General features: G+C 48.8%; 1 protein-coding gene across 1 annotated transcript in view; it reads right to left on the minus strand.

The window, feature by feature from the left end:
* LOC142463843 (uncharacterized) overlaps positions 1-13,670 on the minus strand; it is a 29,023-nt gene extending 15,353 nt beyond the window's left edge. Inside the window, exons 1-3 of the mRNA XM_075566654.1 lie at positions 13,434-13,670; positions 12,392-12,595; positions 11,094-11,217 (exon numbers count right to left, since the gene is read on the minus strand). Coding sequence (XP_075422769.1) covers positions 11,094-11,217; positions 12,392-12,595; positions 13,434-13,670 — 565 coding nt within the window. The remainder of the gene's footprint in view (positions 1-11,093; positions 11,218-12,391; positions 12,596-13,433) is intronic.
* Positions 13,671-17,830: the final 4,160 nt, after the last annotated feature.

Consider the following 17,830-nt stretch of genomic DNA (forward strand, 5'->3'; position numbering starts at 1 on the left):
CCTCTACACCTCCCCTTCTTAATGGGTGACCTGTGGCCCACTGGCCCTAACGGGGAATGGGGCACTGCTGGCACCCTTAACGAACTCAGTCTCAGAGGGATAGTCCTGACGTGAAAGTCCATCAGCATTGCTGTTTTCACTACCCTACAGTAGCGACAAAGTTTATTCGAGCAAATGCCGCTCGGCAGGATGCGTGGCGGCAGCGTGGAGAAGCGTTGGGAAGCGGCTCGTTCGCGTGACGTCGGTGATGTCACAGTCAAGCGAGCGCCCGGCTTCCCCGGCTTCCCCGGCTTCCCCGGCTTCCCCGACTCCCCTGAAGGTTTGAAGTGAGGTAAGCGGGGGAGCGGGGAAGCAGAGGGGCACAGCAGGCGCAGCTAGAGGGTCGGGAAGATGTTTAAATTGCGCGCGGATTGGAGGGGGGGGGAACGGAGGGGACACGGCTGGATGCGGCTGATGTGCTGACTTTCCTCAGCACCAGCCGGAGTAAATCCAGGTGAACCGGCGGCATTTGCTGCAATAAACTTTGTCGGTGCTGTATTTGTGCTGAAGGGTAAATTCAAACTCTTGCAAGGCCAAGCTCCAACTTAGCAACTTTGCATTCTCCCCTGATGCCCTCTGCAACCAACTCAGGGGGTTCTGGTCTGTGGGGACCGTGAAAGCCCTTCCATACACATAGGGCTGGAGTTTTTTTCAGTGCCCACACAATGGCCAAGCACTCTTTCTCAATGGTGGCATAGGCCACCTCTCTGGGGAGTAGTTTTCGGCTGAGGTATACAACAGGGTGCTCTCTACCGTCGTCCCCCACTTGGCTCAACACAGCCCCAATGCCATAGTCCGAGGCATCAGTCTGTATGAGGAAATGTTTGGTATAGTCTGGGGCAGCCAGTATGGGGGCCCCAGCAAGCGCAGCTTTCAGTGCCTGGAAAGCAGTTTCACAGGCATGAGTCCAGGTGATAAGCACAGGCAAATGTGGCAAAGGAGGGGAGAAAACGGAGCACTAGATCCACAAGGCTATGCCAAAAAATGCAAGGATGCGTTCCCACAGTGCAGGCTTATTTAATGGGTCAGATACAAAAAAGATACACACCAACGCATTTCGGACTATAACAAGTCCTTTCTCAAGGTGAATAAAATACTTACCCCCCTGGAGTGTTATTTATATGAATTACCTGCACCTCTGTGCCAATCGCGGCACTTCCGCATTGATCACGTGATCGGAGCGTCAAGCGTCATCGCGTGGTGGTGCGTCATCTCACGCATGGGGTATCTCACTTGGACATACACAGGACCTAGTCAGGGAACGAGTGAAGCATGAAGGCGTGTCCACAAGTGCCCTGAACTGTGTCACATGCCTTGTTCAATGTGAGAGTCTTAACGCGTGAATGGGTGTGACGTCATCACGTCACGCCAGATGAGGGATGACTGGGAGGTGTAATTGAAAAAAAAAAAACTTAAAAAAACTTTATTAGATACACACACTCCAAAGGGGGAACATCAAGGTAAACTTAATGAAAAATTAAAAAGACATAACAAGTGTTATAAAAAGACAAACATTTAAAAAAACAATAACTGTTTAACATTAATTAAATGAACAACCTTTGATATTGGGTATTGTTATCAAAATATCGTGGTAACGATGGGTGTGCATGGGGTTGAGTGATTACACTTAGTATATGTATTTATATATGGCAAGAAAACATACAAAATATATTCACTAATTTAGATTTGCTTTTTAAACAACCCCAATGCCCCTGAGGAAACTGACATAGGACTGAATGAGTGACAAATTGTTAATGAGAATTGTACAATCCTGATCTTAATTCGAATAAGGTTATGTACATATTGTGCATTAAGTAATAAGATCTAATATAAAACTAGTTGGACATCAATACTATACAAATTGATTTTGGTCACTCTGTAAGAGGGACAATCTGTGAGATAGTATTTAAAATATGTAATAATTATCAGGGTTGTGCAATGTCTCTATTATATGGCACAAATATATTGCATAAAGGAAAATTAACATATTTATATTTTATGCACAATCACTGAAAATCAATTCCATAATGTTTCAACATTATTCTCGGACAATCATATCTGAGCAACAACACTCGAAGGAACATACATATTAAGTATTGGAACAGGTTCTATGTGTCGAACAAGAGAGACCCTATATCCCAATCGGAATTTAAACCGTGAGGGATCCGTGTCTGTAAGGTGAAAATCCAATATAGTTCTCTCTTGTTCAGAACATTCAACCTATTGCCCCCTCTCATGGGGAATGGTACATGTTCTATACCTTGGCAGGTTAGATTGTTAACATTGCCCAAGCTACAATGTGTGAAATGATTGGACACTGGGGGACTGGTATCTTTTTTTGCAATAAGGCGCAGATGTTCTAATATACGAACTTTGAGACATCTTATAGTGCGGCCGACATATTGCTTGCCACAGCCACATCTGAGCAGGTACACCACGTGTGTGGTGTCACAGTTAATGAAATGTTTCAACCGAAATTTGTTTTTAGTTTTAAATGAACTGAATTCAGTAGTTTGATTCATAAATTTACAAATTTTACATTTTGAACACCTATGGTTACCCATGGGTAAACTTTTGACAGGTACTGACTCCGAAGAGAACATGCTTGCAGAGACATAGTTAGCTATTGTTTTTGCCCTCCGAAACACGAATCTAGGACCCTCCTCATAAATAGAATGTAGTATTGGATCTGCCTCCAGCACTGCCCAATGTTTCTTGACTATGTGTTTGATAGTCATTGCTTGATTACTGTGTTGAACAATAAAGTATGGTGATTGGGAATGTTTCATTTTTCTATTTTTACTCCTGTCCAGGAGATCCTCTCTACTCATCAAATTGACTTCTTCAAATGCTTTATTAAGATCTTTCTTATTGTATCCCCTAGCTTCAAAACGCCTCATCAGGTCAAGGGATTGTATGAGAAAATCTTCATTTTTTGTACAGATTCTTTTTAATCGTATTAGTTGGCCTTTTGGAATGCCCCTAATGAGTGATTTAGGATGGCAGCTGTCAGATAAGCACAGGCAGTTGCTTCTTAGTCAAATCAGTCAGGGGTTTGGCCACGGCGCTGTACTGTGGGACAAACTTCCTATAGTAACCTGCAGTGCCCAAAAATGCCATGACCTGTTTCTTGGTTTTTGGAACAGGCCACTGAACTATGGCTTCTACCTTGGCTGGCTCTGGTTTGAGGTGCCCTCCACCCACCCTAAGTACAGGACCTCTGCCATCCCTACCATACACTTAGTGGGTTTTAAGGTAAGCCCAGCCTCCCTGATCCTATCCAGCACCGCAGCTACATGTCCTAAGTGGGAGTCCCAGGAATTACTAAAGACAGCAATGTCATCTAAGTAAGCCCTGGCATAGCTCTGCATCCCTTCCAGTATCCTATTGACCAGGCGTTGGAAGGTAGCCGGGGCATTCTTCATCCCAAATGGCATCACCAAAAACTCATAGAGGCCACTTGGAGTGATGAATGCTGACTTCTCCCTAGCCTCCAGGGTCAGTGGGACTTGCCAATAGCCTTTGCTCAAATCCATAGTGGTCAGATACTTTGCCCCCGCGAGTTCATCTAGTAACTCATCCATGCGGGGCATGGGATAGGCATCTGACACCGTCCCAACGTTGAGCAAGCGGTAGTCCAAACAAAACTGGGTGGTCTTGTCCTTCTTAGGAACTAGGACTACCGGGCTTGCCCAAGGACTCTGGGACGGAGTAATAACCCCTAGGGTCAGCATCTCCTCTATCTCCCTCCCCATACTGGTCTTGACCTCTGCTGACACTCTATAAGCGTGCTTATGCAGAGGCTGCAGGTCCCCTGTGAGCACAGGGTGTTTTGTGAGATGTGTGGTCCCTGGTATGTCAGTGAAGAGGGCCCCATACTTAGCTAGCATGTCCCTGGCTTCTCCCTTCTGCCTAGCACTCAACTGTGCCCCTATCACCACCTGCTCCACAGTGTTTCCCTGCCTGCTAGAAATCATAAGAAGTCCTACAAGATCCATCGCTACTTTCTGGAAGGGTTCCCCTATTATCGGTAGGGGTTTCAGGGGTGCCTTCACACGGTCGCCCGCCTTACCCACTCACTGGCAGGCATCGCAAGAGCGGCAGAAATTGCCCACATCTCGAGATGCCCCCGGCCAGTAGTAACGCTGTAATAACCAGGCTCGCGTTCTGTTGAGCCCCTGATGTCCCGCTAACGGAATAGAGTGAGCTACCCGTAACAGTTGCTGTCGGTACCCCTGGGGCACTACTAGCTGTCGCTTACTGGTCAATACCTCCTCTATCCTTGGGTTCCCTTCTTCTCTATACAGGAGTCCCTTATACCAAAGGCAGTGCTCAGTGCCTTCCCCTGCCTGAGATTCGGACGCCCAAAGTCTCACGCCGGCCAGGGTAGGGTCTATCTTCACTGCCTCCCTAAACTGGGCTCCTAATTCTGGCCACCCCCCAGTCATGTCATTGTCCGGAGAATGGGGAAGGGTGAGGGGAAACAGAAAGTCAGTCTGTGGTTGCAACTGATCCTGGCTTACCTCCCCGGGCTCCTCTGCGCCCTCCGCTAATGTTGGTCCCAAAGGCTGGGGGACTGGCGCTGCCGCCATTGCCGCTGTCTGGCTCCGGGTAACCGCCGCCACTGCAGCGGGTTTGGGCACTCGGTCATAGGTGCAGGTCATCGGTCCCAGATCATTGCCAAAAAGAACATCGGCATCCAAACCGGGTAAAACCCCCACCTCCCGCACACCCTGGCTCTCCCCCCAATCCAAAAAGATTCTGGCCACTTGCAGGAAACGTGGCTCTCCGTCAGCCACAGTGATCTGTATCCCAGGGCCTGGGATCAACTCCTCTGGCTGGACCATATCAGGTCGGACCAGGGTCACTGCAGCTCCTGAATCCAGCAAGGCGACTGCTTGCCGGTCACCAACTGTGACCGGGGTGAGATGTCTGCTCCGGCCGTCCGTCTGCTGCAGGTCCGCGCTGAGATGTCCTCCGCTCCTGGCTGAAGGCACTGATGAAACCGGGACAGGTGCTGCATGGGACGTCTCGCTGGGAGTTGGTTCCATGACCGGTCCGGAGTCTTTGGTGGAAGCTACCCGCACGCGGGCTACCGGCTTTGCAGCTGTGGTGCGTTGCCCCTGATGGGGTCCGCCGGAATGCAGGGGTTCCGGGCAATCTGGTCTGATGTGACCAGGGTGCTTGCAGTTGTAGCACCGGCGCTCGTGCCGGAGCTCCCCCGCCTTCGGTGGCCTGCTGCCCGCAGGCGGCATCTGAGTCCATTAGGGGGTATTGGCAGACTTACTGACCGGTGCCGCCACCATCGCCGCCTTGGCTACTGTTTTGGCGGTCATCAGGGCTCGGCTGGCCACATAGTCATCTGCAAGCCTCGCGCCTCCTGGTAAGTCTTGGACTTCTTGTCGTACACCCAAGCCCTTACCGCCGGCGGGCACTGCTCCATGAGCTGCTCCTGAAAGATGAGGTCCAGCAGGCGTTGGTAAGTCCGAGCCTCATAGCCCTCCACCCAGCGTATCCCGTACAAAGCCATGCGGGTCACGTAGGTGACATAGGACTCCTGGGGCTGCCTCTCTTCCTGCCGGAATTTACCCCGGTAGGCTTCAGGGGTAAAACCGTACTGAAACAATAACAGTTCTTTCAGGTGGTCATAGTCATCAGCATACTCATCTGGAAGCGCCATCATTGTCTGCTTAGCCAAGCCGGACAGTAAGGGGTCCAAACGTGCAACCCTATGCTGGGGAAGCACTTTGTATTGCCGGCACTGCGTTTCAAAGTTCTTTAAGAAACTGTCAATCTGGTCAGTGCCTTCCACGAACTTGGTGAGACTGTGCTGGTCCAGCTTGAGTTCATCTGTGTTGGGTTGGACAGGGGGGCAATAAGCGGGTCTGTTCACTGCCATAGTAATAAACTGCAGCCGCTCCTCCGGTGTCCCTCTGTCTCCCCATGCAGTAATTAGTGCCAACATTTCAGGGGTGAACGGACTGGTAGCCGCAGCAACCAGTACCCCTCCTGTTGCACTGCTCCCGGGAGGTGCACTCGTTCCCTCCCCGAGATTCCGCCGCCCCGGCACTGGGTTCCTTCCCTGATCTCCGGGTGGCTGTATAAGGGCAAGCTGAGCCGTATCCTGAGGCTCTGCAAGCCGGGCTTCATAGTCATTGATTGCGTCAACCATGTCTGCGACCTCCTGGTTCTCATAGGGCAGTCCATATTCACGGCACTTGTCCTTCAGCTGAGCTCGAGTCCACATGTTGGATGAGCCTGCAGCCTCGCTCATGGTTCAGTCGCAGCAGTGAGGTGATGTTACAACTTGTGTTAACTGTTGCACTACTGTGTGTTCAATATCTTTAGTCCCAGGAACTTGCAATTACCATCAAGTTCCTACTATGTTACAGTATCCCGCAGTATACTGTAACACAGGTCCAGTTCAATCCCGCCGCTTGCCACCAGTTAATTATAGAGCTTGTCATGGTAGCTTATGACAAGATATAATGAACACCAAATAACTGGGTTGAACTGAACGAGGCTTAGATATAATAAAATATAATTTATTCCTTAAATAAGGTGAACACAGCAATATAGTACAATTAACAGACAAGAAGGTAACACTTACATAGGGTTGGGGAATGTAGAAGTATCCTCTAGCAATTCTCCATCAATCCAGTGACATTCCAGGTGGAATCAGAATCACACAACTAAAAACTGTAGGGTTGACACAGTTTATATACCTGTGCAGCCCTATTCTTAACATTGAACACAGCCTATTGGTGAACAATTATCTAACGTGGAGACACAGATTAACAGACTAACCCATGCCCTCAGGTAACAGAGTTTGTTGATTGAGTAACACTTAATCCCTAGACATTAGGTAACAATCAAGGCAGTTAACTTTTGATTGCCGTGCTTAGGCTAATCAGCCGTCTGCCCTTCATGACCTATTAGCCTAGCAAATGGCGTCTGCATTTTCAGAACAGATCCAAAATATAATACATATACACTTTAATATCTACACATATTAATTAATCCATTCTGGTGGGCTCAGTGTGTCGACCTTTGCCAGTTTTTAATGCCTACAGTGACTCCACATATTGGCCAAATATGAACTCTCTGCGACCTCCAGAACTGGAGATACAGAAATGCACTTTAAAACATTAAAATACATGCTTATAATGAAACATGGGAACAGGGGAACATACATTTTCAAGGTACAACAAGGTGCAAACCTCATCCCTGGACCACCGTCCAGTTAACCCCTTGTCTCTCTGGTGAGGTCAGGGGATGGCCATATGGGGTGCAACCCCTTTAATACCGGGCCACCCCCTTTCTCCCTCTACATAATGGTATGACTACTATTCTTGTAATTGTTGACATATTCTCCAAGCAAGCTCATTTTGTTCCCCTCAAGGGTCTACCCAATTCCAGTACTTTGGCGGATATTTTTGTAAAATACATTTTTCGTATTCATGGCGTCCCGTGGTCCATTGTCTCAGATCGGGGTACTCAATTTGTTTCTAAATTCTGGCGTGCGTTTTCCCACAGGTTGGGCATTACCCTTCTTTTTTCCTCAGGCTACCACCCCCAAACGAATGGGCAGACTGAACGCATGAACCAGTCCCTCGAACAGTATTTGAGTTGCTTTTCTTCCGATTCTGAGGATAATTGGGCAGAGTTACTTCCTTAGGCAGAATTTGCGATTAACTCTCTCAAAAATGAATCCACTCAAGAATCACCGTTTTTTGTAAACTAGGGATTTCATCCTACCAGTCTTCCCATGCATTCTTCCAGGTCCGGAGTTCCTGCAGCAGATGATAGGGTATCCACCTAACAGGGGTCATGGAGAAGGATTCAAACAGTTTTACAGGAGTCCGTACTAAGAGAGAAGAGACAAGCAGATAGGCTTCGTCGGGAGGCCCATAAGTTCGTACTTGGAGAGAAGGTAATGAGGTCGTGAATCTCACTATAACAGGGTCTCTCTCTCTCGTCAGTCACTTGCTCCGAATTCATCATGCATGCGCTAGCACACTAAGAAAGACTCTGACACCAGGTTCAGCTCCAATCTCAGTACATGCGTTATCGTGGGGGTAACACAGGAACTGCTGCCTTTATTGTTCAGCTCACACAGTTTATATATCATACAATGGGGGGGGAGAGGGGGGTTGGGCTTTAGCCGTATATATCTTGTTCCGGGACACGCTGTCTTTTCTTATTGGTACACATTGTTCTCGGAGGCGCATACACTCCCTCGTGCATAGGTGCGTGACCAGCTCGTGAGATCCTCGTGCTGACACGTCAGTTGATTGCACTCATATTCCATACCAGGATGTTCTCAGGGTGTGGTCCCGGATACAGGCGCCATCTTTACTTGGTTATATATCTGAATACATACTGAGTTACATAACACTTGAAATAATGGATAAACATATATTCACATAATCTTTCTACCTTCACAAAGGTATGGCTTTCTTCTAAAAATATCAAACTGAAGGCCCCAACCCCTAAACTATCTCCCAGTTTCTGGGTCCTTTCCCTATTCTGAGACAAATTAATCCTGTGGCCTATCAACTTCGCTTGCCTTCCTCTATGAAGATTTCACCCGTCTTCCATGTTTCACTCTTGAAACCGTTTATCCAAGCCAAACGATTCGCTCATTCGTCTCTTCGGCCTCCTCCCCCCATTTTACCAGGACAACAGGACTTCGAAATCCAGTCCATCATTGACTCTCGCATCTCCAGGGGCAAGCTCCAATTTTTGGTACACTGGAAGGGATACGGACCACAGGATCGTTCTTGGGTCTCGCATGCGGATCTTCACGCCTTTCCCTACTCAAACGGTTCTACCAAAAATTTCCCCTCAGACCTTGGATGGTTCGTCCGGAGTCCGAACCTCGAGGGGGGGGGGGTAATGTAAGTTTCCGCGCTGCGGGTATACCCGCTTCCAGCACCTCCTTACCTTGTCCCCGTGCCGCCCGGGCTCCCCGGCGGCATGCCTCACTCTTCGTGGCTTCCCCCACGGCTGCTCCCGCACTTCCGGGTCACCCCTATGGGCGCGCGCGGACCCAGGCGGCCATTTCCTGGTGCCGGTCACCTGACTCCGTCTCCCCATTGGCACCTGGACCTTCTCTCCTATCAGCTCCTTCCCCGGGCCGCTCCTCCGCTCCTCCCCTTGCTCTGATAGGTCCCAGCCTCCCAGACATTTCTCCCCTATCAGAGCAAAGGGAGGAGCGGAGGAGAGGCCCGAGGGAGGACCTGATAGGTCCCAGCCTCCCAGACATTTCTCCCCTATCAGAGCAAGGGGAGGAGCGGAGGAGCGGCCCAGGGAAGGAGCTGATAGGAGAGAAGGGCCTAGAGGGCGGACCTGATGGAGCAGGGGCAGGGAAGCGGGTGACGCGCGCGCTGCCAGTGGGGAGGCGGAGTCCGGTGCCCGGTGCCAGTAAATGGCCGTCTGGGTCCACGCGTGCCCGTAGGAGTGACGCACGCGACCCGGAAGTGTGGAAGCAGCCGTGGGGGAAGCCGCGAGGAGTGAGGCACGCCGCCGGGGAGCCCGGGCGACACGGGGACAAGGTAAGGAAGCGCTGGAAGCGGGTATACCCGCAGCGCGGATCCTTACAGACACACATACATAGACCACAGGTCATATACATACACACACACTGGAACAGATACGCACATGACACATCAGGTCCTCCCTCGGGCCGCTCCTCTGTTCCTCCCCTTCCTCTGATAGGTCTCAGCCCCCTATTTAGTCTCCCTTCACCATTACCTCCTTGCTCTGCATAGCTTCTGTACCTTAGTGCTGTCTGCTGTTGCCTGGCCCCTTTTGTCTTTCAGTTCCTGATCCTGTCCCTGGATATTCTGCTGACCTCCCTGGATATTGACCTTTGGCTTTGGACTTTGTTTACTCTGCTCTCTGGTACCTCTTGGACTTGGTTTTGGACTTTCTACCTTGCAGACTTCTACATCCCTTGGTCACGGCTTACGGACACTCTACTACGTTGCTCTCTCCAACCCACCACCATTGGCTTACGGACTTTACCTTCCAACGCTGGAGTGGGCAAATACGGTAACCTTTCTATTTTTTACCAGGACCATATACGCTACTTCCACACTCCGGCCGTGCCCCCGTTTACTGTTAGGTGTGTGGTATTACTCCTTTCCACCTCAGTCCCGGGGTCTTGTCTGGCTTGTGGGCAGGCCGAGCGTTACAGTGTTGTATGTGTATCTGTTCTCCACCGTGTATATTCTCCTGTGTGTGTTTGTGTCTTGCTATCTGTCCTTCGTGTATCTGGTCTTCTGTGGTGTGTGTGTATTGGTTCTGTGTGTATGTTTTTTCCTGTGTGTTTGTTCTCCTGTGGTGTGTGCTTCTGTCTTGTGTATCTGACCTGTGATGTATGTATGTGTGTCTTATGAGTATATGTTCTTTACTGTGTGTGTATCTGTTAGTGTGTGTGTGTGTGTGTGTATCTTTTCCAGTGGTGTGTGTCTGTGTGTATATTTTCTCCTGTGTTGTGTCTATTCTCCGGTCATGTGAATAGCTAGTCTCCCATGGTGTGTGTGTCTGTCAGTCCTGTGTGGGTGCATCTATCCTGTCTGTATATTTTCTCCTGTGGTGAATGTATCTTTCTGTATCTGTTGTCATGTGCCAAGTGTGTGTGTATCTGTACTGTGTGTGTCTGTCTTTACTATGTGTATCGGTCTTCCTGTGGTGCGTCTGTCTGTATTTTTTCTGTGACTGTCTTATTTATGTGTGTGTAGCGGTTTGTGTGTGTGTGTATGTGGCGCGATCTGTCCAGCGAGTGTGTTCTGTTTGCATTATTGTAAGGGCTTTGGCAACTGAGCATTATGAATAGGGAGCGTCAAGAGAAAAAAGGTTGGGATCCTCAGCTCTAAAATCTCCCGTCCTGAGTGACAGAGATGAACCTCTATTTGCCCGGCTCTGTAACTTGTTTCTTGTTCCCGACATAAACCTCACAACAAAAACAAAGTGTAACTTGAGCTCCTGTTTGCTGGATCCAAACATGACTGACATCTCTATTAGAATAACGGAAAGCCTCCTCTTACCCAGTGAGCTGAGGTTCTGCTGATTCTCCATCATCACGTCCTTGTAACGATCCTTGTGTCCTTCTAAATACTCCCACTCCTCCCAGGAGAAATACACAGCAACATCATCACACTTTATAGGTACCTGAAACACAGAGAATCCCCCACTCAGTATCCAGATATAATAATTGGTTCTAAAACAAGAAGCAAAGAAGTCCAGAGCAACATCCAATGTGACAAAAATACACAGTGAAATACCTATACAGGCATACCCCGCATTAACATACGCAATGGGACCGGAGCATGTATGTAAAGCGAAAATGTACTTAAAGTGAAGCACTCCCTTTTTTCCACTTATCGATGCATGTACTGTACTGCAATCGTCATATACGTGCATAACTGATGTAAATAACACATTTGTAACATGCTCTATAGTCTCCCCGCTTGCGCACAGCTACGGTACAGGTAGGGAGCCGGTGTTGCTGTTCAGGACGTGCTGACAGGCGCATGCGTGAACTGCCTTTTGCCTATTGGGCGACATGTACTTACTCGTGAGTGTACTTAAAGTGAGTGTACTTAAAGCGGGATATGCCTGTATATCTCTTGAAAAAAGGGTAATTTAATTAACCCTTTGGCCAAAGCGTATAAGCCTGCGAGCCACTTTCAAGGCATGACCATAATATCGCAGGTCCTAACACTAACTGGTTAAAATCCTTATTTACCTCTATAATTAGAGGAATGATGGTCCTGGCATTGAACCTGTCGCAACCAGCTGCATGAAAAGAAAACCTGCTTACTTGGACAGGGGGGAGGGGTGAGCTTTAAACCCTGGGTGAGAGGAGCCACTAACCTCCAAAACATCTGAGACCACCTGGACAAAGTTAACAAAACACACAGATACCCAGCAAGCTCTCAAACCCGCCCCCAAATTACCACTATAGATGTATGTGTGTGTGTGTGTGTGTGTGTGTGTGTGTGTGTGTGTGTGTGTGTGTGTGTGTGTGTGTGTGTGTGTGTGTGTGTGTGTGTGTGTGTGTGTGTGTGTGTGTGTGTGTGTGTGTGTCAAAAGGAGTGCTAATGGGCGAAGGCTAATTGTATAAAACAAGAAACAAAGAAGTCCAGAGCAACATCCAATGTGACAAAAATACACAGTGAAATAATAATAACATAATAATTGGTCCTGTAAGAATCTTTTCCGTATGGAAAGCCAGGTGAGCAAGGCAGAGAGGAAAAGACAGATACATAGAACAGTTTGCTCAAGAAAAGGCTGCATGAAGACAGAAAGGTGGTAATATCTAACGCTGCCCAGCAGCCCTCACCTCTCCAGTCAGCAGGTGAATGATGATGTTGGTGTGTTCCAGGATCTTCTCAGACATCATCTTCTTGTCCATGTTTCTCTCATGTATCAGTGAGTTAGTTGGGTTCTCCATGATGGGTTTCTGGGTCCTGCAGAATCTTTCTGGCACACAGGGACTGCTGCTGTCTGTGACATGCTCACCGTGCTTCTTCACAACAATATAATCCTACATATTGAGACAGTAATAAATATCCCTGTGTAGAGCAAGAGACAACAGTTGATACAGTATGTCTCATGTTCCTGCAAATTTGTTGATTAGCAGTAAGAGGGACACGTCTCTTTTTAACAAATCTATACTCTTAGGTACGAATCTATTCGGTGCCCTCCCCACCAATTCTGTCTATTGTATCACTGACATGTCTGCACCAAACTCACTGACTCCCCTGTGCCTACAGACTCAGCAGCCGTTATTTTAAGGCATCATGAAGCCGTTTTCGTGTGCGCTGCTATACTCCACGCGGCATGAACGCGGCCAATCGCCCCAGGCACACGTGTTTATCGTGGCTGCTTTGCTTGAATTTTATGGATTGTGTGCAATTATATGCAATGAAATGAATGAATTGTAATGGGTACAGTATTGTGGTACTGTGCTAGTGTGTCAATGTCAGGTGTTTAAAAGCCAGAACACTAAAATGCCATTTTATGCACTCGTGTCTTAAGGCGGTACGATTGGAAGTAATCCCGCACCATGACACGGGTATTCCGACGTATACACCGCGTGATTTGTTAAAATAACGGCCGCTGCATCTGTATATGAGCACAAAGATCATGGATTGAACAAACATCACATTAAATGTATATGTATTCATTACAGGACTTCTGACACTGTGGATATTACAGAATAATGTACAGTAGCGCAGACACAAAACATCAATTTTATCAAATATATAATAATATATGTAGTGGGCCCCGGATCTCCCTCTGCACAAACAGGTCTCTTCCTGGATCCAAGTACATGCAATCACTGGGTCACTCCCCTCTGCCAAACTACATCCTTCTCTGACCCTATCTGACTCTGTGCTCTCCTGCTGCCCAATCATGACCTTACGTGTTCCTGAGCTCTCCATGTATATGTAGTGGGCCCCGGATCTCCCTCTGCACAAACAGGTCTCTTCCTGGATCCAAGTACATGCAATCACTGGGTCACTCCCCTCTGCCAAATTACATCCTTCTCTGACCCTATCTGACTCTGTGCTCTCCTGCTGCCCAATCATGACCTTATGTGTTCCTGAGCTCTCCATATGACCAAACACATTGCCTGCCCTTGGGTTCTTGCTTTCTCTAGTTGCATGTGTCCCTGGATACTGCTTCTCCAGTAACTCAAATATTAATGCTCTGCAGGTCCCTGTTGTAGTGAGGGAGATAAGAGTGGTGTCATTATGACTTTCTCCAGCAGCCCTCACCTCTCAAGTCAGCAGGTAGATAATCCCCAGGGTGTGATCCAAGATCCTCTCAGTCATCTGCTTATTGTCCATGTTCATCATCAGTGAGTTAGTCAGATGCACCAAGAATGGGCTCTGGTTCCTGTGGAAGTGTTTCACCGCATGGTGACCTCTGCAGCTAGTGCTATATATTGTACTTCCGTCACAGTAATATCTTCCTACACATGGGGAGAGAGAGGGGGATGTATATGCGACCCTGCAGTGCCCCAAAAAAAAGTGTGTATGAATCTGTTCTTTTGTATGTGTGTGAATCAGCTTGTGTGTGTGCGCGCGCACATCTGTTCTCGTATGCGTGTGTGCATCTGTTCTTGTGTGTGTGTGAGTGTGTGCATCTGCATATGTTCTTATGTGTGTGCACATCTGTTCTCGTGTGTTTGTGTGTGCATCTGTTTGTATTTGTTCTCGTGTGTGCATCTGTCATCATATGTGTGAGTGTGCGCACCTTTTCTCGTGTGTGCATCTTTTCTCGTGTGTGTACTGTATGTGCACCTCAGTTATCGTGTATGTGTGCATCAGTTCTTGCTTGTGTGTATGTGTGAGTATCTGTACTTGTGTGTGCGCATCTGTTCTCATGTGTGTGTGTGTGTGTGTGTGTGCGTATCTGTTCTGGTGTGTGTGCACACAGGCTAATCTGTTCTGGTGTGTGTGAATCTGCTCGTGTGTGTGCGCATGTTCTACTGTGTGTGTATCTGTCATTGCGTGTGTGTATCTGTCCTTGTGTGTGTGTGTGTGTATGTGTGCATCTGCTCTTGTGTGTGTGTGTGCATCTGCTCTTGTGTATGTGTGCGCATCTGTTCTTGTGAGTGCATCTGTTCTCGTGCGTTTGTGCATCTGATCTTGTTTGTGTTTGTGTGTGCATGTGTGTGAATCTGCTCTCGTGTGTGTGTGTGAATCTGTTCTTGTGTGTGAGTCTATGTGTTCTCGCGTGTGGGTGTGCACTCATTTGTTCTCGTGTGTTTTTGTGTGCATCAGTTCTCATGTGTGTGTGTGTGTGTGTGTGTGAGAGCATCTTTTCTTTTGTGTATTATCGGGTGTGTGTGTGCACATATATTCATGTGTGTGTGTGTGTGTGTGTGCATCTGTTCTCATATGTGTGTGTCTGTGTTCTCGTGTGTCTGTGCATCTGTTCTCCAGTGTGTGTGTGCACACCTGTATTTTCGTGTCTGTGTGCATGTGTTCTCATGTGTGGGTCTGTGCACATTTTTTCTCGTGTGTGTTTGTGTGCATCAGTACTCGTGTGTGTACATCAGTTCTCATGTGTGTGTGTGAGAGAGCATCTTTTCTTTTGTGTATTATCGTGTGGGTGCATGCGTGAATCTGTTATCGTGCGAGTGATCGCATCTGTTCGTGTGTGAGCACATATGTTCTCGTGTGTGTTTATGTGCATCTCTTCTCGCGTATACAGTGAGGTCCGGAAATAATTGGACACTGACACAATTTTCATAATTTTGGCTCTGTACGCCACCACAATGGATTTGACATGAAACAACCGAGATGCAATAGAAGTGCTGACTTTCAGCTTTAATTCAAGGGGTTGAACAAAAATATCGTATGAAACGTTTAGGAATTGCAACCATTTTCATACAATCACCTTATTTCAGGGGCTCAAATGTAATTTAAGTTTTCTCTTCAGCAAGTGAAATGCATGCTCAATCGGGTTGAGATCAGGTGATTGACTCGGCCATTGCAGAATATTCCACTTCTTTGCCTTAAAAAACTCCTGGGTTGATTTCGCAGTATGTTTTGGGTCATTGTCCATCTGTAAAGTGAAGCGCCATTCAATCAACTTCGCTGAATTTGGCTGAATCTGAGCAGACAATATATCCCTATACACTTCAGAATTCATCCGGCTGCTTCTGTCTTCTGTCACATCATCAATAAACACTAGTGACCCAGTGCTACTGTAAGCCATGCATGCCCATGCCATCACACTGCCTCCACCGTGTTTTACAGATGATGTGGTATGCTTCGAATCATGAGCCGTTCCAAGCCTTCTCCATACTTTTTTCTTCCCATCATTCTGGTATAGGTTGTTCTTAGTTTCATCTGTCCAAAAAATGGGGTTCTAGAACTGGGCTGGCTTTTTTAGATAATGTTTGGCAAAGTCTAATCTGGCCTTTCTATTCTTGAGGCTTATGAATGGTTTGCAGCTTGTGGTGAACCCTCTGTATTTGCTCTCGTGAAGTCTTCTCTTTATGGTAGACACACACACATTCCCAGTTAGCTCAAACTCCTACACTCACCACATCATGAATATATATTTATGTCAAAATGAGTGCTACGGAGCGTGGCAAATACATACAACAAAAGACAAGGGTGCCCAATGCTGTCACGTGTGTGTGCATCTGTTCTCGCATGTGTGTGCTTCTATTCTCGTGTGTGTGTGTGTGTGTGCATCTGTTCTCGCGTGTGTGTGCATCTGTTCTCATGTGTGTGTGTGTGTGTGTGTGTGCATCTGTTCGCACGTGTGTGGGTGCATCTGTTCTCGCGTGTGTGTGTGTGCGCATCTGTTCTCACGTGTGTGTGCGCATCTATTTTCGCGTGTGTGTGTGCGCATCTGTTCTCGCGTGTGTGTGTACGCATCTGTTCTCGCGCGCGTGTGTGTGTGCATCTGTTCTCGCGCGCGCGTGTTTGTGCATCTGTTCTCGCGCGCGCAAGTGTGTGCATCTGTGTGCATCTCGCGCGCGCGTGTGTGTGCATCTGTTCTCGCGTGCGCATGTGCGCATATTTGTTCTCGCGCGTGTGTGCGCATCTATTCTCCCTCGTGTGTGCATCTGTTCTCGCGCGCGCGTGTGTGTGCATCTGTTCTCGCGCACGCGTGTGTGCATCTGTTCTCGCGCACGCGAGTGTGCATCTGTTCTCGCGCGCGTGTATGTGCATTTGTTCTCGCGCGCGCGTGTGTGCGCATCTGTTCTCCCTCGTGTGTGTGTGCATCTGTTCTCGCGTGTGTGTGTGCATCTGTTCTCGCGCGCGCGTGTGTGCATCTGTTGTCGCGCGCGTGCGCATCTGTTCTCGCGCGTGTGTGTGTGCGCATATCTGTTCTCGCGCGTGTGCGCGCATCTATTCTCCCTCGTGCGTGTGCGTGCATCTGTTCTCGCGCGCGCGTGTGTGTGCATCTGTTCTCGCGCGCGCGTGTGTGCATCTGTTCTCGCGCGCGCGTGTGTGCATCTGTTCTCGCGCGCGCGTGTGCGCATCTGTTCTCGCGCATGTGTGCGCATATCTGTTCTCGCGCGTGTGTGTGCGCATCTATTCTCCCTCGTGTGTGCATCTGTTCTCGCGCGCGCGTGTGTGTGCATCTGTTCTCGCGCACGCGTGTGTGCATCTGTTCTCACGCGCGCGAGTGTGCATCTGTTCTCGCGCGCGTGTATGTGCATCTGTTCTCGCGTGCGTGTGTGCGCATCTGTTCTCGCGCGTGTGTGTGCGCATATCTGTTCTCGCGCGTGTGTGTGCGCATCTGTTCTCCCTCGTGTGTGTGTGCATCTGTTCTCGCGTGTGTGTGTGCATCTGTTCTCGCGCGCGCGAGTGTGCATCTGTTCTCGCGCGCGCGTGTGTGCATCTGTTCTCGCGCGCGCGTGTGTGCATCTGTTCTCGCGCGCGCGTGTGTGCATCTGTTCTCGCGCGCGTGCGCATCTGTTCTCGCGCGTGTGTGTGCGCATATCTGTTCTCGCGCGTGTGCGCACATCTATTCTCCCTCGTGTGTGTGCGTGCATCTGTTCTCGCGCGCGCGTGTGTGTGCATCTGTTCTCGCGCGCGCGTGTGTGTGTGCATCTGTTCTCGCGCGCGAGTGTGTGCATCTGTTCTCGCGCGCGCGTGTGTGTGCATCTGTTCTCGCGCGCGCAAGTGTGTGCATCTGTGTGCATCTCGCGCGCGCGTATGTGTGCATCTGTTCTCGCGTGCGCATGTGCGCATCTGTTCTCGCGCATGTGTGTGTGCGCATATCTGTTCTCGCGCGTGTGCGC

This window comes from Ascaphus truei, chromosome 12 (genome assembly GCF_040206685.1).
Source record: "Ascaphus truei isolate aAscTru1 chromosome 12, aAscTru1.hap1, whole genome shotgun sequence".
Lineage (NCBI taxonomy): Eukaryota > Metazoa > Chordata > Amphibia > Anura > Ascaphidae > Ascaphus > Ascaphus truei.